The following is a 27,882-nucleotide window of genomic DNA, read 5'->3' as shown; positions in this document are numbered from 1 at the left end:
GCACCTACCCCCAGCAACAATGGCTGCCTCAGCAGCAACAATGCCGCCAATGCTCCATGATGCTCATGTCATCAATCACAGCTTCCTTAACCTACCTGAAATCTCTTAAGTGTGCCTGGCCATTGAGGTGCCTTATCTGTGCAGCTACAGCTTCAGAAATGGCTGTTGAGCTGCCAGTTCTCTGAGCCCCAGGCACTTGTAGGATTCTCAGCTTTGGCCCTGGCAAATTCTGCTAACAGGGTGGGGTTCTCTGATCTCCCCATGGCGTGATTCTTGTGGTAAGAGGCAACGTGTCGTTCACCAGCAGCACAATTTTCTGGTCCTGCTGCTGTCAACACCACCGGGAAATCCACAACAGATCTTGCCAGTGTGAACAGCTGGAAAATTCCAGCGAATGTTTAAATGTTGAACTTTTTTTTTGTTTGGAATTTTTTAAATAAAAATCTTAGGCTGGAATTTTACCTTATCGAGGCTCGCTGAACGAAAATCCTATCCTAAGTTGTAGAATGCAGCCCTTGTTAGACAAAGTATATTAATCTAAATGAAAATAAGTTTCTGCTGTATTTGTGTATTACATGTTTGCAGCAAATTATATACTTCTGTTTCATTTATATAATTCTTCATTTTGCAGAAACTGATGTCCTGGAACTTCGTCAATCGGTGAAGTTAACTAGAGAGATTTTTGCTCAAAAGGCATTTGATAGATACCGTGGTCGCGAGATAACACCTGGCAGCCATGCACAGTCCGATAAGGAGATTGATGCTTTTGTGAGAGAAAAGGCTGATAGTGCATACCATCCATCGTGCACCTGTAAAATGGGCCAACCTTCTGACCCCATGGCAGTTGTTGACCCTGAGACTAGAGTTATAGGAGTGGAGAACTTACGGGTTGTAGATTCTTCTATAATGCCAAGTGTTGTTAGTGGCAACCTAAATGCCCCCACAATCATGTTGGCTGAGAAGGCTGCTGACATAATCAAGGGATGCCCACCATTGTGTGACAAAGATGTTCCTGTTTATAAACCCAAATCTTAGACACTTGGTGGTACAAAAGTGTCACACATTAAATGCTGTCCTATTACATGAGGAAAGGTTGATGTTTTCTCATCGGTGTAAAGGCCAGTAAAATATCTAAAATCATACTTAATACAGAGAGAAAACCTCAATACTTGTTAATGATCTATTTGATACAAAATTCCTTGAATTCAATCTTGCTTTATATTTTGTGTGTTCTTTTTATTTTACTTTCTATTAAATTTCCCTTTGGGTCAATCACAAATTAAACAGCATATTTTACTTAATATTATCTCCAATGTTTTGTCTGATGTCATGAACATGGTTGAGCTCCAACCAAAGTAATAGGGCTTTTGGCATTTTTATGCATCAATTGTTAAAATTCTACTATGAGATTGCACGTGCTGTCACGTTTATTCAGAGGTTAATGTGGTTGCTTGTATCAAACTATTCAAAGTGAAGTTTATGTTTTTGTTTGCCTGTTGATTCATGTAATGTTGAAGTTGATTTGTGGTAAAGCAAAAGCCACAAAAGGCGAAAACGTCAGTTCCCCCACAAAGATCACAATGGGAGTGAATAGAAATGAATAATGCTATAGATTCCTTACCAAATGGTTATGATATCAAGATAGAAGCGAAATTCTGCAGATTCTGGAATCTGAAACAAAAACCCAAAATGTTGGAAAATCTCAGCAGGTCTGACAGCATCTGTGGGGAGAGAATAGAGGCAATGTTTCGAGTCTGGATGACCTTTCGTCAGAATGCACATTGTTCATTTATCCCCGTTTGAAGTTTGTCAAAGCCTATTTTATATACCTTTCAGGTTTAGAGAAACATTAGTATGGAAATTCAACACTCAGCTGTGCATTTTGCTGCTCTTTGAAATCTCAACTATCTTGCCTTTAACCTCCATACACTACACTTTCTGCACATATTGAACTACATAGCCATGCACTTGCCTCTAGCTTTGATGTCCTAATCCCTATTAAAAATGGTTACTTCCTTTCACCCTAATAATTCTTCCTAGCATGACCCTTATATCTGGTTCATTAGGGACCAAGACTTGCTTATATTTATTCTTGGGATCACTGCATCAGTGGCAAGGCTAGTATTTATTGCCCTTAAGAAGATGGTAGTTAGCTGTCTTGTTGAATCATAGAATCCCTACAGTGCAGAAGGAGGCCATTCAGGCCATCGAATCTGAACCGACCACAATCTCACCCAGGCCCTATCACCCTAATCCTCCTGAAACTAGGGTCAATTTAGCATAACCAATCAACCTAACTTGCACCTCTTTGGAATCGCTACAGTCCATGTGGTATAGGCAAAGCCACAAATACTGTTAAGAACATAAGGAATAGGAGCAGGAGTAGGCCATCTAGCCCTTCGAGCCTGCCCCGCCATTCAATAAGATCATGGCTGATCTGTCGTGGCTCAGTTCCACTTTCCCACCCTCTCCCCATAAACCTTAATCCCCTTGCCTATCAAAAACCTATCAACCCGCGTCTTAAATATATTTAGCGAGGCAGCCTCTACCACTTCAAAGGGCAGAGAATTCCAGAGATTCACCACCCTTTGAGTGAAGTTCCTCCTCAACTCCGTTCTAAACCGTGCCCCCCCCCCCCCCCCCCTTTATCTTGAGGCTGTGCCCTCTAGTCCTACTGTCCTTTCTAAGCAGGAAGAGCCTCTCCACCTCTATCCTATCCATCCCATTCATCATCTTATATGTCTCAATGAGCTCTCCCCTCATTCTTCTAAACTCTATAACGAGTACAAGCCTAGTTTATTCAGCCTCTCCTCATAGTTCAACCCCCTCAACTCCAGAAGGGAGTTCCAGGATTTTGATCCAGTGACAGTGAAGGGACAGTGAGATAATTCCAAGTCAGCATGATGTGTGGCTTGGAGGGGGAAACTTGCAAGTCACAGTATTCTCAGTCACTGGCTGTCCTTTATTCTTCAATATTGCAGAGATTGTGCATTTGGAAGATGATGTTGAAGGAGTCTTGGTGGGCTATTGCAGTTCACCTTGTAGAAGATACAGACTGCTGTCACTATGTACTGGTGTTGGGGAGAGTAAACATTTCAGATGGTAGATGGGCCAAACAAGCAGGGTACTTTGTCCAAGGTAGTGTTGAGCTTCTTGAGTGTTATTGGAGCTACACTCATCTAGGCAAGTGCAGAGTATTCCATCACACTCCTGTAGATGGTGAAGAAATAGATATGGTATATCATTTGCTTAATCATTCTTCGCAAGATCTAACTGCACACAAAAGCAGTGTTGGGCCCCTGGTCTCATCTGCCAAAACTGCTCACTATTCTAAGAGCACCTTAGAATGTAAAATTTCTGTTCTTTACTGCCAGCTGCTTTCTTTTAACTTCTCCTGTCTCTTACCTCTCATCTTCAGTGTGAGGAACTCAGAATTTTGTCACTAAAACTGAGACCCATGTTCAGTTGCCACTTCTCTCCCTTTTAGTCTACCAGGACAAAATTCCTCTAAGGTTTCCCCATTCCTTAGCTCAGGATTTTTCTCTTTATGGGGAGCTACCCCAATATCTCCCTCTGCAAGCGCAACTTGTCTGACTCACCTTCTGTTCCCTGAACACTTTTTCCAGTCAACGGCTGACAACAACTTTCCTCCCGTGTCCTTCTGTTTCCTGCTAATGGTTCGCTTTTCTCAGGTAGGTTTCCTCTTAACCCTACCTTGACCCTTCTGCATTCGCAAACAGCTGCCCCATCTGCCTAATCCTTTCCTCTCTGAAGATCTTGATTGTGCTGTAAATTTCACTGCAACTCATGTCGTAATCTCTCCAATTAGGTTTATGCCCTTCCATACAACTGAAATGAGTCTTATCAAACTTACAAATAGATATGTGTCAGTAAACCATCCCTACATTCTTCTCCGTGTGACTGTAGCTGCCACCATTGATGACACCATCTTCGTCCAAGGCCAGGCCATCATTGTCCAGTAGGTGAGACTGCATGCTGCTGTTGTAACCAAGATATCACCTGCAATTACTTCACATTGCACTCCCACACTGTCATCTTATTGTGTCCACCAATTTCCCCTATATGTCAGCTGTATGCTGCTTCTCAGTGATATCATGTGAAAATACATTATTTTCCACACGCTATTGTTGACACACAGCTCTACCTCATCACCACTTCTCTTCACCTTTTCACTGTGTCTAAATTGTCTGACATCCTATACTGGCGAAGCATATATTTCTTCCAACTAAGTACTGAAGTCATTGTCTTTAGTCCCTGTTGCAAATTCTGTTCCCTAGAAACCATTGCTCTCTCTGATGCTGTCTGAGGTTGCAGTTAAGTGGTTGAGGTTTGGTATTACACAACCCTCTCAGATGAATTTCCATTCACAACTCCAGGCTACCACTATCGCTTTCCATCTCCATAACAGCAGCACCAGCCTCATCTTCTGAACCTCAGCTGTGTCTTTGTTAGCTTTGGGTTTGACTATGCCAATGGACTACTAACCAGCTTCTCACATTCCAATTTTCATAATCCTGACTTGTAATCTGTTCACCCATCATCCATGTACAGCGGACCCAGTTAAGCAATGTATTGATTATAAAGTTCTCATCACAGTACAGTGGCACAGTGGTTAGCACTGCTGCTTCACAGCGCCAAGGATCTGGGTTCGATTCCCAGCTTGGGTCACTGAGTGAAATTTGCACAATCTCCTCATGTCTGTATGGGTTTCCTCCACGGCCTCTGGTTTCCTCCCACAGTCCAAAGATGTGCGGGTTAGTTTGATTGGCCATGCTAAAAATTGCCTTTTGTGTCCTGAGATGTGTAAGTCAGAGGGATTATTGGGTAAAAATGTAGGGATATGGAGATAGGACCTGGTTGGGATTGTGGTTGGTGTAGACTCGATAGGCCAAAAGGCCTCTTTCTGTACTGTAGTTTGTGTGATTCTTTCTATGATCAGTTTCAAATCACTCCATGAACTTCTCACTATCTTCCAACTCTACTAATATCTGCACTGTTTCAAATTTGACCCTGTAAGCAAACCCAGTTTTAATCTTTATTATTTGCAACATTCTTTTAGCAGCCTTGACCCCACAGTCTGGAATTCCCTTTCTAAAATCTCCCCATCATGCTATCTTTAAGGCTTTTCTTTAAACCTCTGACCAAACATTTAGTCATCTGGCCAAATGTCTCGAGGTGACCCAGTGCCTTGTGTTTGCTAATGCTTCAGTGAAGTACCTTGTGATGTTTTACTAGGTTAAAAGTTATAACAGATACAAGTTGTTACAAAATTGTGATCCAAATATGATGCCATAATCTCTTGTGTCCCACACACTATGTTAGCTCACATGACTTTTAGTGATTCAGGGCACTCATGTGTGCGTACACAGACTTCTTCAGACATTGATATGGAGCAAGACGCCTAGTGCATGTGGAATTTACACCATGCATATCTAGTTGCACCAGGCTTGGTAGCTTAAATGGAAATCTTCGAAGCCCTGACAAGCCAGTGAAAATAAAGTCCTGCAAAAATTCTGTTTTTATGTGCATGTGTAAAACAGCATTGTCCCCCTGGGCTCACAAGAAACCTCAGCCACATTGAATTAGACCAAACAATATAGTTTCAATGCTGCAACACCTTTAATAGTCTTTGTGCGCCTTAACTTGCAAGTAACGTTCATCAATATTTGAAGTAGTTCTACGTAAAGTAAATTTCTGGGAGGCTTTTGAATCACTTTTTTTTATTTTGTGGGGGGATTAAGATAGCCATGCAATGTTCATTAGGACAAATATGTTTGGGTTGTACATACTGTAACTTGAGTTCGTAACAACAGATAGCTTAAAGAATATCAGATGTGGCAGGCATGTCAGAATAATGATTGTACAGAATAGGTCAGAATGTGCAAGAACAAATCTTACAAGAAGTATAATCTTGTGAAAATTTTATACAAAATACTTTTGTATTTTTGTGAAAAATCCATTTAGAGAATCTATTGTGGAAGTACAGCAAAAATTATATTTTAAGAATTAAAGTGAAAGTACAGAACCAACCAGAGTCACCTATAATTTTCACAGTAATAACAGTTCAGCCTTGTCTCATGAGAAAGTAACTTAATTTTACTTGGGTTCAATGCCAATATATTTTCAACTTACTTTTACAGAAAATATACACTATTGTGTATATACATTTTCACTATGGTATGGTGGTGTGGAAAATACATATACAGACCTTACTGTACCCTACGTACAATCACAAAATAGTACAACCTTATAAACTGAATATACAAATACTGTACTACACAAAAGGCTTACTGCATACAAAAATAGTCATGAAGGTTGCACACAAGGAAAGAATTGTGCAATCGTAAGTTGCTATACCACCGTGCTGGGTATGGAATTAAAAACAATTTAAAACCCTATGTATCCCTGACTGAGGTAAAATATCTTGCTTTAGTTCTTGTTACTAATAGAATATACAGAAGTGTTTAAAAATGCATACAGTTTAAAAGATTCTAGTGGCTGATACTAGTGATGTGCCTGCAAGTGAAACAGGCCACCATTTAAAATATATATTAAAAATTCTGAAAATGTACATAGCACAAAAAGAGCATCTTCAGATAATTCAGAAAGACCTGCTCTGTGACGTATTTTATGCATTGGAAACAAAACGCGTAAATGGACACATTTAATTTAAACTAAACTCAAACTACTGATGCATGTGCTGATGAAATGTCATTTGAAGGAGTGTTACGAAAGGAACCTTACCTTCAGGTGCATGCATTCCTAGCCCTAAGCAATATGTTGAGAATGCTAATAATGACATTAGCAGAAAGCTATAGCTAATGTCTGGCAGACAGAATTGTACATGTTGACTGTATGTCTTTCTGCTATAAGCAATTGTATTAAACAAGATATGCAAAAATCAGAGGTCGTGTTACAGAAACCATTCATATTTTTTTAAAAAACTGAAAGGAGCTGCTTAGATGATTCAAGTCGAAATTTATCTCAAATGGTTTTGCTTCAGTGTGGCAAAGCTTTCAGTAAAATGATTGAAAACTGTTAATTACTATGATGTAAAAAGAAATATGGAGACATACTAAAGATTAAAATACTTTTAAATATTTGTCATTCCCAAGAGTGCAAGTAAATTATCTTTGCATATCCTGTGTAAAGTTAGGTTTATATTTTACTTTAATTAAAAATTACTTGCCAAAGTTTTTTTTCCTTTGGCTCCAGATGTCGCACAAAACCCTAAAGTTAAACTTGCATTATACACAAAGAAAAGGCAGCTCTATCAGTACATTTACTTTTGAATTTGTACTTCTATTAAAAAATAACAGTAATCTATAGAATAAGTGACAGTAATTTGGAACCATAAATATTGCTGATTATCAGTTACAGTACCAGGATTACAAAATATAGAACATCTCTTTACAAATACAAATTTGTTATCTGTATGTTACAACCATATACAATTTCTCTACTTTGCAATTGAAGAAAACTACTTTATAAGCTTTAAATTAACTGTATTGAAAGTAACATGAATACCATTGCTGTTTCCAATGTAGGTTGGCCATAATGTTCTTAATAGCCAGAAAATAAGCCTTGCTCTCCAAAGCAGCAGATGATGCAGTAAGACAAAAATGATATATCCTATGTAAACTCACAAAATATTTTTAAAAATAACTAATTTGCACCCCCCAAAAATACCTCAAATCTGCTGCAGGATTTTAAAAAGCTGTTCAGAATGGTTCATATTTACATGAAAAAGCTGACAGAAAAGATATGTTTTATAGTTTCAAATCTTTTGATATGCCAACACTTGCTCTCAGCCGTAAGTCCAAGTGTATTTCTGAGGTAATGACATCTGTCATATTTGATTGTCATCACCTTTATAATAACTTCCCTTTTAACTGTATGCATTATCACAGAAATAATACACTGCGTTCTTTAACACTGCCAGTTGTATGACATTCTCACTGAGAAAAACTATGTAGCCTTGGATGTAAAAATGTGGCTTTACTTCATCATAAGATTTTTCTTCTTAGTCCTCAGTAAAACTTTGTGTGCTGGTTAGATTTGGTTCATGGTCGGATATATTTCTTGAGAAAGACCAAGTTCTGATCTGTTCACACTGCTGTACTGAAGGACGAAATGGAGGTTACCTGATCAGAGTGCCATCACTTGGAAGAAGCTCTGTTGGTCACTTGATCTAGCGAGTGCCGTAAGAATTCTTTGACTGTGGGGCACTTGCTTCGATTTTTTTTCTATAAACAAGTCTTCCACAGTAAATGCTATAAAGTGGTGATGCATATCATTTCATCACCTAGGTCCTCTTCATATATCCCAATGTCAGCTTCCTCATCACTGTATCCAGGACCATAATCTTGTAGTTCATAGTCACGCCGGTTTTTAATAGGGAACATGTCTCCACTAGTTCCATTATGAAGATTGCCATTTAATAAATTGCTTGCTGCACTTTCCATTTCATCAATTGTCATATCACAGGCGTCTGCAAGCTCATGCTTAGTAACTGAAACAAACTTTGGATCTTTTGCATATCGTCCCAGACCTTCTGATATTAGCACCTTTCAAAACAAGCAAAGTAATGTCATTATTAACCTTACAAAATCAGGCATTCCTTATATAGCAAACTGCAGGACAGTCAGCAATAAGCCAGCTAAATGGCTCTTGTTCTGGTACATTTTAACAGCACCCAAGATTATACAAATTAGAAGTATCCAGAAACTCAAAACTGGATTAAACTAATTGGAACTTTTGGCAGGAAAATTTTAATGTTTAATTGAGATTCTCTGATAGGCCTGGTCATTTCCTGAGAACAGACAATCCATTCCCAAACTCCATTAAACCTTTATTGAGGAGGCATGTGGAACTATTCCCAATGATATCGTTGCCTTATATTTTGTTGCAGGGAGTCAGCAGAAAGGACCAAAATTTCTCTCAAAAGTGTAACTGAAACCAATAACTTGGGCAACATGACAGCTCAGAGACTATCTCTGTTGCTGTGCGGACACATGGATTTGGGCCTGTGTCTGTGGGAGTTTGCACGTTCTCCCCGTGGTTGCGTGGGTTTCCTCCGGGTGCTCCGGTTTCCTCCCACATCCCCAAAGATGTGTTTTTAGGCTGATTGATTGGGTACTAAATTGTCCCTAAATTGGACCTCCCTGATCCTCGCACATTAGGCGTAGACTAAAATCATGAATAGGTCACTGAGACAGTGGGACGGCGGCGCGGGCTCGTTGGGCCGAGGGGCCTGTTTCCTGTGCTGTGTTGTTCTTTGTTCTTTGAAATGTCAGGAATTTTGGACAATTCCATTTCATGATTAGAACACAACTTACGTAGATTTTACTAAAGAGAAAATATATTGCACTAGATTGAAACAAAATGCAAAATATTTTTGTAGATAGCTCTGCTCAATATTTTTCCAGGATACACTGTATTCCGAATTCTTTAAATATTGTATTGTCATTTATCTTCCATTAAAAATAAACCATCTCATAAACAAAACAAAATGTTAGAGCTGTTTTTTTAAACAGTATCAAACACTAGCAGAAAAGCATCAGCTTCAGCTTAGTTGGCAGTACTCTGACCTCTAAGCTACAAGGTTCTGGGTTCAAATACCATTCCAGGATCTGAACACAAAAAAAAATCAAGGCTCCAGTTTAGTGCTGAAGTAACATGGTGCCAGCTTTTGGCTGTGACATTAAATCTTGTTTGACCTCTCAGGTGGTCACAAAAGAGCTCATGGCTGAAGGGCAGGGGTGTTATCCCTGGTATTTTCACAAATACTTACCCCTCAATCGACATCGCAACAACAGAAGTTTAGTATGCTCAACAGTCATCAGCACGGCTTTGTCAAAGGCAGATTGTGCCTTACAAGTCTGGTTGAGTTCTTTGAAAGTGTGACAAATACATTGATGAAGGAAGACCGGCAGATGTGGTTTATATGGACTTCAGCAAGGTGTTCGATAAGGTCCCCCATGCAAGACTTCTTGAGAAAGTGAGAAGACATGGGATCCAGGGGGCTGTTGCCTTGTGGATCCAGAACTGGCTTGCCTGCAGAAGGCAGAGAGTAGTTGTAGATGGGTCTTTTTCTGCCTGGAGGTCGGTCACCAGTGGAGTGCCCCAGGGATCTGTTCTGGGACCCTTGCTGTTTATAATTTTCATAAATGACCTGGATGAGGAAGTGGAGGGATGGGTTGGTAAGTTTGCTGATGACACAAAGGTTGGTGGTGTGGATAGTTTGGAGGGATGTCAGAAGTTGCAGTGTGACATAGATAGGATGCAAGGCTGTGTGGAGAAGTGGCAGATGGACTTCAACCTGGATAAATGTATAGTGGTCCATTTTGACAGGTCAAATGGGATGAAGGAGTATAATATCAAGGGTAAGACTCTTAGCAGTGTAGAGGATCAGAAGCACCTTGGAGTCCGGGTCCATAGGACTCTTAAATCGGCCTCACAAGTAGAGGATGTGGTTAAGAAGGCGTATGGTGTACTGGCCTTCATCAATTGAGGGATTGAGTTTAGGAGTCAGGAGGTAATGCTGCAGCTTTATAAGCCCCTGGTCAGACCCCTCTTGAAGTACTGTGGTCACTTCTGGTCACCTCATTACAAAAGGGATGTGGAAGCTATTGAAAAGGTGCAGAGGAAATTTACAAGGATGTTGCCTGGATTGGGTGGCATGCCTTATGAGGATAGGTTGAGGGAGCTTGGAATTTTCTCCTTAGAGAGATGAAGGATGAGAGATGACCTGATAGAAGTGTATAAGATGTTGAGAAGTATAGATCGGGTGGATTCTCAGAGGCTTTTTCCTAGGGCTGGAATGGTCGCTATGAGAGGACACAGGTTTAAGGTGCTGGGGAGTAGGTACAGAGGAGATATCAGGGGTAAGTTTTTCACTTAGAGGGTAGTGGGTGAGTGGAATCGACTGCTGTCAGTGGTGGTGGAGGCAAATTCAACAGGGTCTTTTAAGAGACTTCTGGATGAGTACATGGGACTTAATAGAATTGAGGGTTATAGGTAAGCCTAGTGGGTAGGGATATCATCAGCACAACTTGTGGGCCGAAGGGCCTCTTTGTACTGTAGTTTTTCTATGTTCTTTCTATGTTCTAACAGATGATCTGGTAATTGGAACAGAGATAAGGGCATCAGGGAACTGGCAAGGGAAAGGCAAATGCTTGTCTCCAAAAATCAATGACACCAGGAATTGAAAGATGATGGCTTAGTGTGAGAATCCAGTCCCAGCCTGTGTTATCTCTCATGGTATCATCATTTCACAGTTCATGTTGAAGAGTGTCCATTTCCAGGGATGCTGAAACATGGTCCTAACAATAGGATTCTGTCACCAACACCTTGTCAGCTCAAATGTTTGCCATAGGACTTCACTTCTGAGAACTAAGAGTCCACCTTGGACACAGTTTGATAGACTAAACAGATGGTGCTTTCCTCTCCTATAGATCAATGGAAGGGTTCATGCAAACCCAACAGGAAAGGCAGTTTCACGACAGGAGGAATATGTGATAACCTCTTTTACAATTCCTGCACATCTGTTCCTTACCACCTTTCCAACCTCTAATCCAAGAAAGACACAGAGAGGCCTGATAACAGCTGAGGTGCAGTCAAACCATGAGCATCTTGAGGATTCCAACATGTGCAATGACAGGCTTCCACCAGTTTGCTGAGACCACTAGCAAGGCAAAACTAAGTAAACCTTGAGATAAAAAGGTACCATGGTTTCACACTGATGAAATAAATACAAAGGAATTAGTGTGTAGGGAGTTAGGTTCATCATTTAATCACATGGTGCTTTTACAGCAGCTTTCAAGGTTATAATCAATTTGTCACTGAAATAGAAGTTAGTTAGGTGAAACAATTCATCGAGGCAGGATGAAGGGAGTGGTGAAAAATATAAATGCAACTTTGTGTAAAATTTTAGGGCAGGAGGATGAGCAGGTTACTGGAATTGCTATGCATTTACAGCCTCACTCACATGTCTTGTTTTAAGATGGCTCTTCATCTTGGTCTTCCACATCTGACAAAGACTAATGATATCTCTCCTCCAATTTCAATCCTCCTTGAATGACAAACTTTTGAAAAACTCAGTATACCAATGTAATGTGTTTATGGGGCATATTGTTGGGAGGCCCTGGACATGCCCAGCTAGTTGTGCCCCAATAATCCTACAGAATAATAGAATCTCTGTAGTGCAGAAGGAGGCCATTTAGCCCCTCGAGTCTGCACCAACTGTCTGACAGAGCATCTTACCCAGGCCCATCCCGGTGCCCTATTCCCATAACACACACATTCACTCCACTAATCCCCCTAACATACGCATCCTTGGACACTAACACTGGGATTTTACAACCTCGCGTGGGCGAGGTTCATAAAATCCCTCCCGAGGCCAACGGAGAATTCTGTTCTGTGAGCCTCGCCTATCCCACAAAAATTCTGGCCTAAATGTCAACTTAGCATAGCCAACCCATATAACCTACACATCTTTGGACTGTGGGAGAAAACCAGAGCACCTGGAGGAAACCCACACAGACAGAGGGAGTACTTGCAAACTCCGCACAGTCACCCAAGGCTGGAATCAAACCCGGATCCCTGGTGCTGTGAGGCAGCAGTGCTAATCACTGTGTTTCCCTAATGGCAATATTCATACAATATGTCTTTCACTCTACTGGCAAGGTAAGGTTGATGATGTGTGTCACAGGCTTGTAATTGACTTCAATCGAAAAGAAGATAGGGTGTACTGAGATTGATTGGACTGCTCTATAGAAAAACGATATGGGCCAAAGACTTCCTTATTTGCTATAATCAATAGTGGTCTAATCTGCTACCACTGTTTGTGTCGCAGCTAATGTTGAATTTCCCCTCTGAAAGGTTGATAGTCTGATTCTAATGCAGTGCAGCAGGATTGCTGTCCTCAAGGACTGCATGCTGCAACATGAGAAGATGTTCCTTGGTAATAATGTAATGTCAGTCAGTTGACCTATGTTAGTGCTGTTTCTCCCACACAATGAAGAATATGCTAGAAGCGTAACAAGAACAAGCAACAGGTTGTCTACTCCATCTTGTCAAACACTGTTGGCCACTATTAATATTATCTTGCTGTTGAAGGGAGGTTGAAATAGATGTTGGTGTAACAAAACTGGAATTCAGAATATGCTATCACTCAGCAGCAGTTTCTCCATTTCAAGCTGTAACATGTACATGACACCTAATCAAATTTAGAGATTCCCATGCATAGTGGTTTATTAATTTAGATAATTATATATTTAACATCACCAAGACAGTCACAAACTGAATTTTGCATCTTTGTCTCAGCAGGAAAAATATCAACAGACTTCAAGCTACATCATTGAATTAACTGAATATCAGTAAAAGGTTCTTTGGGAAGCAAAAACCATCTCGTTCAAACTGACCCTTGTGTTGCTTAACCACTTTCTATTGATGGAAGTCATAGATAAGTGCTCAGTGCCAGCAACTCCACTTTTGCTTGAAAGACAATGTCATACTTGGGGGAATGGTAAACAAATATCACAAACAGTATCTTGGGCTAGCTCATATAGAGATTATTTTTCATCATTCTTGAAACTCTTCATTGCATATCATACAACACCAAAAGATTCAATACTTACAGCTTCCACCAGACTGTCGGCACTCCCCCGTTTCTCATAGTACCGTTGTAGAAAGTTGTTAGGAACAGCTAGATTCGTTGGGGTATAGACTTTGTAAGGAATGTCAACATCATCAGTATACCAAGAGCTCCTGCTCATTGAGGGAAGGCTACCATTCATAGTTTCTCTGGATTCAACACGATCCACGCGGATCAGTGGAGTGTAGTATGGTGAATGTTCTTTGCTGGGCGGCGTAGCTGGAGGTGTTGCCCACGAACGCGTTGACCGTGCCGGTGAGAGCCTTCTACTTTTGTAAGAGTCCATTCCAGCCACAGCCATCACCTGTTTATGCATGCGGTGGGGGGGAAATGAATGGTACGAATATAATTGCAGAATCTATAATATTCATTAACTGTTCGCAAAAATAAACCAGAATTTAAGTTAAGTAGTTATCTTCCAATCCATTTGTGATACACTGATTATAGTGGCAAAGAGAAATTTCAAGCACTAACTGCCATTGTAAAATAATGAAGCAATTAGTTCTGAATTTATATTATTCCAGTCCTTCTCCTAATGATTAAATACCTGTCAGTATGAAAATAATAACAAGGTCCACAGAACAAATCTGTGATTCTTTCACTACCACTGAACTTCTTACCACTTACTTTTCGCCCACAGATCACCAATGGTGAAAGTCGTCTTAGGTGTACAGTGGGTTAATTCTAACTGTTTAATATGCTAATCATGTACGGTACCCAACTTCAAATTATTTGCTTTCTGTTGTACAGTTTTATTTGGGGAAGTTGCAGCTAGAGCAACAAGATGTGATCAAATAAAGTTTGTGTTTTATATACCTCTGCAAGCTCAATAAATATTCAATATTACTTGAACAAAACCAAGATTATTTTGGGTCATGGATCTAAGCAGACAGTAGTGAATCAGCAATCTGTTTTATGATCACATTTCCTTTATATTGCAGTCAATTCCACCCCATTTGCAATTATCATTCATAGAATTACAGAATCCCTACAATGTAGAAAGAGACCATTTCGCCCATCGAGCATCCACTGACAACAATCCCACCCAGGCCCTTTCACCGTAACCCCATATATTTAGCCTGCTAATCTCCCCCTGACACTAAGGGGCAACTGCGAATGTCCAATCAACTTAACTTGCACACCTTTGGACTTCTCTCCCAATCAACTTCTACACAAACATTCATGATTAAATTATCTTTTAAAAAATTGTGAAACAAAATATTGATTGCTCAAAGTTTCAAGCTGAAAGGCTGTTGACCTACAGGAAATGCATTTTATAAAGAATCCATTTTCTCTGGGTTGATGATGAAGCTATGAGCAACATTCTCACAAAGTCTTAAGTAGAGAAATAGGCAGATAGCACATGGCTACCTAAAACTGATTATTCTGATTTGGTTATCCAGTTTATAATATGCTCCACCAATCAAGTTCGCATGCAATAAGTTCTAAGCAAATTTATTCTCTATTTGTGTGACTGAGCAGAATTGTGATGGAATTGATTGTGATAATCATGTTGCATTTCATGTGCCATTGTCCTTGTAAGTAAAATAGGATAGATTTCCGTAGAAGATATGAACTTAAGGTGTTTCTTTAAGACATGCTGCATGAAACATCCATAATCACAAATTACATCCCTATCTAGTGAATACTTTGTGGAAATGACATCTTAATTAAATTAGAATGCACTGGTTGCCATAAACCACATGTAATGTGTTGGAATTTATTTCCTCCTTCCTTATCACATTTTTTTGCCTCCTGAAGACAATGGTCCTTTCTTGGCATCAATACCTGTGGTATCTCATCCAAATGCCAGTCTTAATTTAAGAAAGTAGATAGTGTGTGTAAGTGGGCTATTTCAGCACAGGCTATATTACAAGCAAGCCTGCTTCTGCTCTAATACAGAGATAGTGGTAATGCCATTGAACTAGTAACCCAGAGGCCCAGGCTAACACTGTCAGGAAATAGGTTCAAATTCCAACATTGCTGCTGGTGGAATTTTAAAATTCAATGAATAAAACCTAGAATATAAAGCTGGTCTCAGCAATGGTGACAATGACAACTATTGTATATTGTTGTAAAACTCACCTGGTTCATAATGTCCTTTAGAGAAAGAAATCTGCCATCCTTACACGGTCTGGCCTTCATGTGACTCTAGATCCACAGTAATGTGGCTGATTATTAATATTGCCCTCTGAAATGCACGGCAAGCCATTTAGTTCAAAGGCTACCAGGGATGAGTAACAAAGTCTGGACTTGCCAGAGACATCCACATCCAATGGAAGGATTAAAAAAAACACACACTTTCACAGTGACCAGTTACATCACTACGAATAAATGATTGAGCCTGGGATGTTGTTAGTCTGCACCATTCAGCTACTCATTACCAGACCTTATTGAGGGAGCTTCATAATGAAGAAATTCTACTTTTTGCAGAAATTTTACAGTTGTTTTAATTGTGCTTTAGTCATTTGAACAATTGTCTTGGATGAACGATCATTTTCACATCGGATGAAGTATCAACAGAAGTACTGGAAGTGAGATATTTACCTGGTGCTGCATTAAATGTAGCGGCAGAGCAGTACGCTGTTGGAATATAGGAGACAGAGAGATATCGTCTTGACTACTTTGTCTGCGTAGACACTCAAAATTGAAGGACGGCCTCCGATTTCCTGTCAAAGCAAATTTGTTCAAACTTGAATAAATGTAAAAACAATAATAACTTATATTTACATAGCATATTTAACATAAGAACTAATCCCCAGGCGTTTCATTATATAAAAAAAGGATACCAAGCCAAATCAGCAGATACTACATCAGACAACTAAAAACTTGGTCAAAGAGGTAGGTTTTAAAAAAGACCTTACAGGAAGGAAGCAAGATCGGTAAAGATGTGGAGAGATGTGAGGATGGAATTCCAGAGCTAAGAGTTAGGCAGCTGAAGGCATGGCCACCAATGTGGAAATGCTTAAAATCAGGGATGCTTCAGTGTCCAGAATTAGATCAGCACAGATGCCTCAGAGGATTGTGGTTCTGGAGGAGGTTACAGAGATTGGGAGGGGTGAGACTGTGGACAGATTCGAAAAGGATGCGAAGCTTGATCCAATGTAGATCAGAGAGCACAGGAATGACAGGGCATTGAGGCTTGGTATAATTAACAATGGGCGGCAGAGTTTGGACAACCTCAAGGTTACCAAGAATAGAATTTTGGAAATCAACCAGGGATGCATAGTAATAGTCCACAGTCCAAGTACTGACATAACAAAAGTTGGAAATAGGTGATCATCGATCCTGTCTCGTTCCCCCCCATCCCCACTATTTTGGGGTCATCAGCTCCTTCTCCCCCACCACAATCATCAGCTTCTTCTCTCTCTCTATCCCCATCCCTGCAATCATTGGTCCCTTCTGTCTCCTCCCCCCCCAGCAGTTGGAGCCGGTAACCCCCAACTATGCAACAGCCATTGCCGGCATCCCCTCCTTGTTGAGCTGCACCCGGCCCACAACAACAGCATAATTAAGCTCTTCTCCCTCATGAGGCTCCCACTGGGACACACCATTTGCCAACCTGTGCCACGGGGCATTGCCAGAGCACTGCCTGACCATGTCTCTCTCCCCCGGAGAATCCCCAAGACAGGTTCACATCTGTGTGAACCTGCTATAAACCACATCGATGTGACGTCACATTGGTGTGGTGTCAATATCTGGCAGGGGGTAATACTTATCGAGGGGGACATGTTAATACGATTAAAATGCATGCAAGGCAGCCGGCAAGGGCTGGGAAAGATCCAAGATCACTTCCTCGCCAGCGAGAAGTGCAACCTCTGGATATTCAGCCTTGCCAGCATTCACACAGATGGCAAATGCAGGCTCAAGTTTTCTCCCCTGGAGTTTTGGGAAAGGCGAGCACAAGTTTCAGAGAAGAAGAAGTTGGAGTTGGGGCAGCAAGTTGCACAAATGGTGAGGTTCAAGGGTCATTTTCTAAAGAGAGTAAAGCAGATTTAAAGGAAAGGGGACGTCACAAGGGAAGAGAATGGTCAGCAATATCAGCTAACCTGCAGACCAGGAGAGGAAGTTGAGTGGACAGCAGTTTAGTGAGAAAAGGATCAAGTGAGCAGCAGCTGGGTTTCATTGGACAAAATCAGCTCAGAAAGGATATGAAGGGTGATGGTAGAGATACCAGGGAAAGATAGGAATTCAGGGCTAAGGCATAAGGCAGCATTAATGGAGGTCTGGCCTGGTGAGTTAACTGAAAGGGAAAAACATAGCAAAGGTGTTTGATCGAATGTTATTGATCAATGAGTTCCTTGCACTTATTGTAGATGATGGTGGAGGACAAAGTGAGAAAGATTAGAGAAGATGGTTTGTAGTACAGAAAATAAGCTGGGGTTATAGCTTTGGATGCCAAGATGATCCAGGAATTGGACCAAATACTGCTTTATATAATAAAGCCAGATCTGATGGTCAATGGCCAAACCAGTTTGCAGTTACATTCTTTCAAGTCTGCATCCATTGGATTTAAGGGAGTGGAGATGAAACCTGTCCTGGAGTACTGGTCAAGGTGACAGACAGTAATGGTTCTTAATGGAGCTTCCAGTGAAGGTAAGGATGCAGTTGAACACATCAGTAGCTGCAGAAATGTCATAGTGAACAGAGGGCCAAAGGCCAAAACAATGTGATTGTAAAAATGCAGTTGCAAGTGAATTGGGGTGTAGTTTTTTCCAGAAGAGTATACAGTAGAAGAAAGGGTTGGGTTGTGGAAGGCAGATGAGGAAGGAAGATGATGTGTGATCAGAAATGACCTTTATACGTATGATGGGATGCGTAAGATCACATAAGATTAATTGGATGGCTGTGAGTTGCACAGTTTATATGGATGAAGAGATTTGGGGCGGTTAAGAGGACAATTAGCTCAGAGGAATGTGTGAGATTTATGATGGAGTTTGAAATCACCAAGGATGAAAAGTTGTTTGGTGCAGAGGCTGAGTGAAGAAATGTAGCAGATAAACAAAGTTTTAATGAGGTTAAATTACATAAATTGCATATTTTCTTCTTGATATCAGGTTAAATATGTTAGTTTTAGATTTATTAGTAATTATTAAATTCTAGCTAAGTTGGAATTTACTACAACTAAACACTAGCAAACGGAAGTCATTTGCTTTGCTTTTTATCTTCACCTTTGCACCTCTGGGTCTAATCCATCAAGTCTTTAGCTGTCAGCATAGGCTGCAGATAGCCCAAAACTTGAGAATTCTGCTCAAATCTGAACTGAGCTTTCTGTCTCATATCAAGGCCTTTTTAGAAAATGGAACATTGGCCATTAAGTTCTCCAGCAACTTACTTGATGTCTATCAATACCTACATCTTCTTGGGGAGTGACTTTTTTTCTTATGAATCTCCCTTTACCTCACCATTTGAAAATTTCAGCCAACACAGCAACTCTCTGGCCTGAGCCCTCTATTCTACAAAGTACTGCTCATCCATTATTTTCTATCCGCTACGGGCTCCGACAGCCCAGCAAATTGATTTCAATATCCATGCCCTAAGTTTCAATTAAACAAAATGTATGGGAGAAAAGCCTTCTTGTTTGAAGCTATGTATCAAGTGTGAAAAGTGAAAATGGTCTTCAAAATTATGCCATCCACTTGTACATAAATATTCTTTTAACTGATTTATTGCATATTAGACAATTGAGTTCCCCTAGTTCTGGTAACCAGTGAAAGACAAAACTTGTCTTTTCTGAAAGTTCCGGAAAGATTTGAATATTTATAATGTTTGCAGCAACAGCAGAATGTATTAAAAAGTACAATAAGCTCCTACAAACTAGACTTACATTTTGAAAATTTGAAATAGTTATTTCCAGTATTTTCTATCAAACTCCAATCATTAAATAGAAAGTGCAGATATAAACAAAAAATAAAACTAAACATACATCAATTCTTAATTAAATTGGCCTCAGAAATTATTCACCTGTAGGTGTTGGTGGGAGCAATCGCCTCTTTGGTGAACGTCGGTATCCAATATAACTGCGAGACTCATCTTCTTCATAGTAACCACAGGGATGATGATAACCCTTTGGCCTTTCAAAATCCAGGTCATTATTTTGAATTTGATTCTGATAGTCACTATGTATTTGTCTTCATTTTATACAGGAGTAGAAGAAAAGGAACACAAGAAGACATTCACATAGTGAAGTACTTTAATCAGATTAACATAATTTCCATAGAATCTCCACAGAAAGAGGCTCATCTGGTCTGCACCAAGTCTCTGAAAAAGCATCCCATACAGGTTCTCCCTTCCACCCTATCCAAGTAATCCCGTGCCTTTACCACAGCTAATCCATCTTATCTTTGGACATTAAGGGACAATTTAGCATGGCCAATCCACCCAACTTGCACATCTTTGGACTGTGGGAGGAAACTGGAGCACCAAGAGAAAATCTATTAAGACATGGGGAGAATGTGCAAACTCCATACAGTAAGGGCGGAATTGAACCCAGGTCCCTGATGTGTGAGACAGCAATGCTAACCACTGTGCCACCATGTCACTCCCGATGCTGCCTTGTAATTTTGACATGTGCCCCACTAGATGGGAATTATTTCTGTAGAGGGCTCCTTCACCAGGTGTTAGGGCAGTTACTAACATGTAATGGACTTAATATCTGTATCAACCGAAAAATGGCCCCCACAAATATGGCAGTGGGCACAATGGCTGTACAGATTGGATGTAGTGCCTGTTTTTCAGCACGGTGCAAGAGGATTTCCACCCCTATAACTCCAACATGTGGTACCCAAATCAGTAATATATCAGTAATCTTTTATTCCTAGAATACTGTAAAAATTTTGGTTTTGTATCTGGGTGCAATTTCCTTTGTTATATATTCACAGATGATATACACTGGGAAAAAATCATTATAACTGCGTGAACAAGTAATGAAAATTAACTCCCCATCCCATTTGCATGAGAATTATTTTTAAAATGGACATACGTGTGTGCTGAATGTTTCATTGCCTTCCATAAGAAAGGGAGCTTTCCTTTCTCCTTAGTTGATTTCCAATGCGAATGTAGTTACTGTGAATGTATCTTACCTGTCCATTGACTGTACGCTGTCCGCTTCACAATACTCCTCCCCACTGAAATATTCCTGATCTCCTGAACAATGCTCATCCTCAAACCAGTCATCTGGTTTCTGTTCCTCTTGACAAATAGTAGGTACAAAACCATCGCCTGAATCTGATCTATAGCAAAAAAAGACATAACTTTAAAACAGAATGTTTTTATTTAATGCAATTTTACTTCTATGTTTCAACTTTGCCATCAATATATACAATTCACAAACACAGATGAAATTTGAAAATAGCAAAACTTTTACAACTGTAATGAAATACTGCCAGGAAAGTAATTAATATTTAAGTATATATTTGTAAATTTAATGCTTTAATACTTAAATATTGTTTTGCTTTATTAGAGTTTATGATAATAAAGACAGAAAATGCTGGAAATACAGATCAGTGCTGTTGGAAGGTCATTGATCTGAAACATTCAATCTGTTCTTCACTCCACAATGCTACCTGACCTGCTGAGTATTTCCAACATTTTCTGCTTATATTTCATATTTCAAATATCCGTAGTAGTTTGCTTTTGTATAACCTTTGTGATATTCAGCTGTCAGGAAAGTAAATTTACATTAAACATTTATTTGACTCGTCCAATAATGTCGATATCAAAGGACATACCTAACATTAGTTTCATAATATCGTGTCCTGGTCCGGAAAGTAGTTGGAAAAAGAAATTAAAATTAGGAAATACAATGTATTTCAATGCATTTATAGTTCCAAAAGTTTTCAAAAATAAATCTGACCTTTTAAATCGAACTGTAAAATTATGAAATCCAACAATAATTATTGCCTGAAAATTAATGTTAGTGATAAATGCATACATCTATTACGTTCAGGTTTTATCACTTTGCCCACCGTTTCTGATAATCTGTTGAACAGGTGATCAATAATTATGTCAATAGCAATTTCTGTTTTATGAAACAAGATCATGGCTGTATTTTAAGCATATTCAAAGTGTTTTAGCTGTGAATTGATATGCTAGAGTCCAGATTACACAGCATTCCAAGTTACTTTGTGAAGGTTTTGGCAACGTTTTGCCAGGTTGTTATTTGCTGGTAACTTACCTCAACAGCCAAAAATATTAGTCTTTCCCACAATCAATTTAGTTAACTGTCAAAGAATGGAACAGATCTGTGGAGAAATCCATCCTGTCTCAACCCTACCTCCTCCTTGTTGCTTCTTTTTACCATCATCCTCATTGTTGTAATCATGGTTCAATAATGCCATGAATTCACAATGGAGCACAAACATGAGACAATCCCCAAAGACCTACCTCAGCTGATAGAAGGATTGAACCTGTGCCTTTGGTATTATCAAACATTACACACCAACTTACTGAACTAACCAGTACTCCTTTTTGCTTTATAACTAAATTAAATTAAAACATAACCGTTTTTGTAATTAAGACAATTAAAATTAATTATAAGTAAGGCATGCTAAAAGATAGCATTTTGCCTTTTTATTTTCATGTTTCAATTGCATTCCATTAACATTGATAGGATGAACATCTCTGGTTGTGTATTGCTGAAAAAAGAGATATGCTGTCAAAGCTTTTTGTCTGCACTTATCAGAATAATTTGTAAGAATTCAATGGTAAAGGAAGCAACAGAAGAGGGTGCTGATTGGTTGGCAAGTGGACCCTGATTGGTAGAGGTGTTGCCATGGAGAGTGCACCAGGGAACAGTCAACTGATAAAAAACTTCTCAAATTCAATCTCGGCCAGTTGATTCTAATACACACAATGTCAAATGGTTAAGTTCTATAATAAAATAGAATCAAGGAATTATAGAATGGATATAGAAAATAAGGAGGCAATTTGCTCTAACAAGCCCATACTAGCTCTTTGAGAGTGCAATTTAGTTAGTTCCACTCCCTCTCCTTTGTCCTATAAATCTTTCAGATGAAAGCCTTCAGCGGAGAACTCAAACTTCCTAGATTTTAAATTACCTTAATAAATTCACATGTGGCCACATAATCTGTGAAACTGATTCTACATTGACTCACAAAAAGCGTCATGAGAGCTTTTTATACCCATATGAAAACGAAGAGGGAAGAAACATACAGCACAGGAACAGGCCTTTCAGCCCTCCAAGACAATGCTGATCATGATTCCCTAACTAAACTAAAAAAAAACCTTCCGTACTTACTCGGTCCATATCCCTCTATTCCCTCCTTATTCATGTACCCATCCAGATGCCCCTTAAATGCTGTTAATGTGCCTGCTTCCACCACCTCCTCTTGAACACTTTCCTGGCACCTACCACTTTCTGTGTGAAAAACTTCCCCTGCATATCTCCCTTAAACTTTCCCCCTCTCACTTTGAACCTGTGCCCCTTGTAAGTGACATTTCCACCCTGGGAAAAAACCCCTGACAATCCATCCTGCCTATGCCTGTCATAATTTTGTAGAACTCAATCATGTCTCCCCTTAGCCTCTGTCTTTCCTGGGAAAACAATCCTAGTTGATTCAACCTCTCCTCATAGCCAACACTCTTGAGACCAGGCAACATCCTCGTGAATCTTCTTTGCACTCTCTCCAAAGCTTCCCTGTTCTCCTGGTTGATGAGACCTCAGTTTAATGTTTTATCTGAAAGACAGGAAAGAATAGGCGGCATGGTGGCACAGTAGGGCAACATGGTAGCACAGTCAGGATGGCATAGTGGCACTGTGCTGGTGCCTCACAGTGTCAGAGACCCTGGTTCAATTCCAACCTTAGGTGACTGTGTGGAGTTTGTATGTTCTCCCCAGGTCTGCATGGGCTTCTGCTGGGTGCTCTGGTTTCCTCCCACAGTCCAAAGATGTGCAGGTTAGGTAGATCGGTCGTGCTAAATTGCCCCTTAGTGACCCAAGAGGGGTGGGTTGGGGGATTAATGAAATAGTGAGACATCATTTCCAATAATGATGGGGCTTCAGCCCATAACCTCTTCACTCTCAAGTATTCAACTGAGCCAACTGATGCATGTCAAAATGATGGTTTGTCAAATACTTGTTCATTTAGGCATGACTACTCTAAATCCACTTTTAATTTCAGAGTTGAGAATAACACTGCTTTTCAAAATGGTGATAATTTGTACTTAGTGGTGTAGAAAATTGATCTTCTAGATGAACAAAGTAATGATACCTGTTGTGATTTTACGTTCAAGCCTGACCTTTAATGAAATTTAATTAATGGCTACCAAATACTAGGGTGTCATTGCTGATACTTAAGAATCTATACTCATAGTTGAAATTACCTAGTAATTACAATACATAAAGCTGTCAGGACTAGCATAAATCATGAACTCATCTTAGGCCAACTGATGTAATTGTCTCTAACACAGGCTAGTAATCTTTAATTGGCAGTATTACAAGCTTGGAAATTGCTGTGGCCTTTAAAAAAACAAAATCATCAGCATAAGTTGCAAACTGGCAGAAGTCGATTGGCCATTAACCCAAGTATTTTTGGTTTGGCTGATATCAATTTCATGCAGCTTCCTCAATCTCTCCAATGGAGCAACCACTCTCATGCTGGCATTTTAAATAGACACGTCCTCAGTTGGGATTGCAAACAAAAGATTTGTATTGCAAAACCAGCTGAAATGATATCACTGATTTGATGAATTAACATCACAGAATCACAGAATACTAGTGCAGAAGAGGTCATTTGGCCCATTGAGTTTGCACCGGTGCATGAAAGGCCCTGACCTGCCTACCTAATCCCACTTGCCAGCACATCGCATGTATTGAATGTTATGGCGTGCTAAGTACTCATCCAGGTACGTTTTAAAGGATATGAGACATCCCACCTCCACCACCCTCACAGGCAGTGCATTCCAGACCATCGCCACCCTCTGGGTAAAAAGGTTTTTCCTCAAACCCCCTAAATCTCCCTCCCACCCTTCACATTTAACTTTTGTCCCTCGTAACTGACTCTTCAACTAAGGGGAACAGCTGCTCCCCTATCTACCCTGTCCATGCCCCTCATAATCTTGAGCACCTCAGTCAGGTCGTCCCTCAGTCATCTCTGCTCCAGAGAAAACAACCCAAGCCTATCCAACCTCCCTTTTATAACTTAAATGTTCCATCCTAGGCAACATCCTGGTGAATCTCTTCTGCTTCTCTTCCAGTGCGTTCACATCCTTCCTATAACGTGACGACCAGGACCGCACACAGTACTCCATCTGTGGCCTCTATACAACTCCGTCATGACCTCTCTGCTTTTGTAATCCATACCCCAGCTGATGAAGGCGAGTGTATCAGTTAATGATTCAAATAATATCACAAAAATTATGGGAAGGGGACTGTTGTATGTGGAACCAAATCACACCCTCCACAAAGATAACAGCTAATCTGGTAGGAGACCTAGATCTAAATTCAACACAACATGGTTGATTTGTAGGAAGCTGTGGAGAACAGCTTTGAAATAAGTGGCATGAGAGCACTGAAAGCATCCCCAAAGAACTGACCTGCTTTTCAGCAGAAAACAATTGCCCTTACTGCTGTTAGCCTCCAGCCAAGACTGTTTCAAATGGGCAAGATTAGCGCAGTGTAAATGTGGTGTGTGACGACAGAATATTGCCAACTCCTTTTCAAATAACTACATGTTTAATTATATTTAATTACAGATTTAAATTTTAATTACAGATTTAATTGCACGGCAAATGATCATTATGCTGTACGAGAAGAAAATACACCACCCGCTGAAAAGCCAGGCAATCATCTTAAAGTTGCTTTCAATAGATGACATGTGAGTTCAGTAACTTGAAAGTTGTTGCTATAGACAGCACAATTTCTACTGGTGCAAGCAATTATTCTGACAACAATTTCTGGAAGATACGACAGTACTGGATGGCACAATGGTTAGCACTGCTGCCTCACAGTGTCAGGGACCCAGGTTCAATTCCAGCCTCAGGTCACCAACTGTGTGGAGTTTGCACATTCTCTCAGTACCTGCATGGACTTCCTCCGAGAGCTCCAGTTTCCTCCCACAGTCTGAAGATGTGCAGGTTAGGTTGACTGGCCATGCTAAATTGTCCTTAGGGGATTGGCAGGGTAAATATGTGGGGTTACAGGAATAGGGATTGAGTGGGATTGTGGTTGGTGCAAACTTGATGGGTCAAATGGCCTCCTTCTGCACTGTAGGGTTCTTTGATTTTAAGGCAACCTTGAATCTTATCTCTGGTTGCCTAATGGTTTGCAATTTTATGCCTTTTATTGCTTTTCTATTACTTCATTTATCAATAATCATCTTCCAATATGAATTAATGACATAAAATTAATATAATGACATAAAATTAAAATATATCAAACCATTCAGCAATTTCTCTTAAGGTTATTTTCATATAAAATTGGGGACAGACTAAAGGCAGGTCTCACTTCCCAAAACTGCTATGAAGTATGAACAGCATCAATAGCATAGCATCAAAATCTGTAGCCTCAAGGATTGGGCCAGAAGAACATCTTTACTTAACGGGGAGTGTAGGAGGGCGTTTCAGATACAGTGTAGGCTACTTTAGATTTATATAGCAACCTAGTGGAGCCTATGTTGCAATACAAAAATAGCTGGTTTTGTAGCCTTACCACATCTAGTCAAGAATGGTGGTAGACAAACAGGCAAATTTCAGGAGACTTCATGAATATCTTTATCCTCAATCGTGGTGGTGACCACTGCATTAGTACAAGAATGAGACTTTGTATTTATACACATCTTTAACTTGAAATGTTAAGTTGTATAATTTTACTTAGCCACATCCCAAGCTCTCTACTATCACTGACACAGTGGCCAATGAACTTGCTTCACTTGATAGGACATTAAGAAGTGGCTGGGTGCGTGGGATACAGTGAAGCGTTGGACGGATTAGCTGGCGAATTATCAATCTGTTGAACCAGGTCACGAAAGCTCCTTCTGCATGTGATGTTAGTGTACCTTTAAAAGTTTTTTTTTAATCATGTTCTCTGTAGCTCACAGCCTTAGCTGATGTCATTGTGGCCAGTTTGTCCACTAGGAGCCCTTTATTGCTCCTTAGGTGATTTAAATGGGGATTGTTTATGTTTACTTTGGGAATTAATTTCATGACCCTGCATTGTCAGGAGGAAGAATCTGTCCAAATCAGCCCCCAGGAGCTCTTTCATTTTCAGTTCTAAGCTACAGGTCTTTAGTTTTAGAAGGGACATCAAACATGAAAAAATGATCTCTCTCTCTCTCCCTCTCTCTCTCTCCCCACCACCGCGCACCGCCCCCCACCCCACCCCCCACCCCCCTCACTCTGGTTTTGATAAATTCTACTGGTTTCCTGAAGTAGAAAATCTGCTGTTGGCGGTTTGACCAGAGTCTCTCTCTGGTGTTCTGGGAAGCTGTTCTGACTTCAAACTGTTCTGAGTGTATCCAGAAGACTGCAAAGCCTCACTCTTGTACTAATGCAGTGGTCACCACCATGATTGAGGATAAAGATATTCATGAACTTACGAGCTGAGAAATCAGGGTTTTCAATTTTCCAACCACAGAACTCAGTTTCAGTATCACATCAGCATTAGTGTTCGCTGTGTTAAACCTGTGAAAAGGGTTTTTTTGTCTAAAGGAAGTTTTTGTTTGATTGGAACATCTTAGATATATTTGTTAAGGATTATACATTATCATGGTTTTGTTTTTTTTATATGTAATTGATAAAAGTTATTGCTAATTTTCTTTCCATACATGTTAACTATATTCTTAAATAAGTTTTGTTTGGTAAAAGCTCCCTCGTGGATGATTTGAATCATACCTGAGATGAAACATATCATGTTTATCCTATCCAAATTCAAGGTGTCAAATGTATGATCAAGGTGGGCTCCATAAAACATTTTGGAGTTTCTGACCTGAACCATAACATGGAGCCAATAAACTCTGGAGTGGGATTTGAACCTGAAGCTTCTGGCTCAGAGGCAGGGGCTTGATCTACTGAGCACAAGACCACCTCCACAATTCACAGGATTGGGAGATGTTTCCAAAGTAACTTGGTGAATTGCAGTGTGCTCTAAAGATCAGACATACTAAAGATCACCCAGGTTGATAAGGTTGTTAAGAAGGCATACGGTGTGTTAGCTTTTATTGGTAGAGGGATTGAATTTCGGAGCC

General features: G+C 40.0%; 2 protein-coding genes across 4 annotated transcripts in view; one reads left to right on the top strand and one right to left on the bottom strand.

The window, feature by feature from the left end:
• chdh (choline dehydrogenase) overlaps positions 1 to 1,301 on the top strand; it is a 46,184-nt gene extending 44,883 nt beyond the window's left edge. For all 3 annotated transcript variants that reach the window (XM_080182551.1, XM_080182559.1, XM_080182565.1), the window contains exon 8: positions 632 to 1,301. In XM_080182551.1, coding sequence (XP_080038677.1) covers positions 632 to 1,035 — 404 coding nt within the window. In that variant the 3' untranslated portion in view covers positions 1,036 to 1,301. The remainder of the gene's footprint in view (positions 1 to 631) is intronic.
• Positions 1,302 to 5,710: 4,409 nt separating this feature from the next.
• Positions 5,711 to 27,882, bottom strand: part of LOC145337704 (voltage-dependent L-type calcium channel subunit alpha-1D-like) — a 651,603-nt gene continuing 629,431 nt past the window's right edge. The window contains exons 45-50 of the mRNA XM_080182539.1: positions 21,409 to 21,435; positions 20,761 to 20,910; positions 19,643 to 19,809; positions 16,226 to 16,347; positions 13,662 to 13,982; positions 5,711 to 8,588 (exon numbers count right to left, since the gene is read on the bottom strand). Coding sequence (XP_080038665.1) covers positions 8,295 to 8,588; positions 13,662 to 13,982; positions 16,226 to 16,347; positions 19,643 to 19,809; positions 20,761 to 20,910; positions 21,409 to 21,435 — 1,081 coding nt within the window. The 3' untranslated portion in view covers positions 5,711 to 8,294. The remainder of the gene's footprint in view (positions 8,589 to 13,661; positions 13,983 to 16,225; positions 16,348 to 19,642; positions 19,810 to 20,760; positions 20,911 to 21,408; positions 21,436 to 27,882) is intronic.

This window comes from Carcharhinus amblyrhynchos, chromosome 3, assembly GCF_965287045.1.
Source record: "Carcharhinus amblyrhynchos chromosome 3, sCarAmb.v2.hapA, whole genome shotgun sequence".
Lineage (NCBI taxonomy): Eukaryota > Metazoa > Chordata > Chondrichthyes > Carcharhiniformes > Carcharhinidae > Carcharhinus > Carcharhinus amblyrhynchos.
The sequence above is the reverse complement of the archived record's forward strand: the minus strand, read 5'-3'. Positions and strand labels throughout refer to the sequence as shown.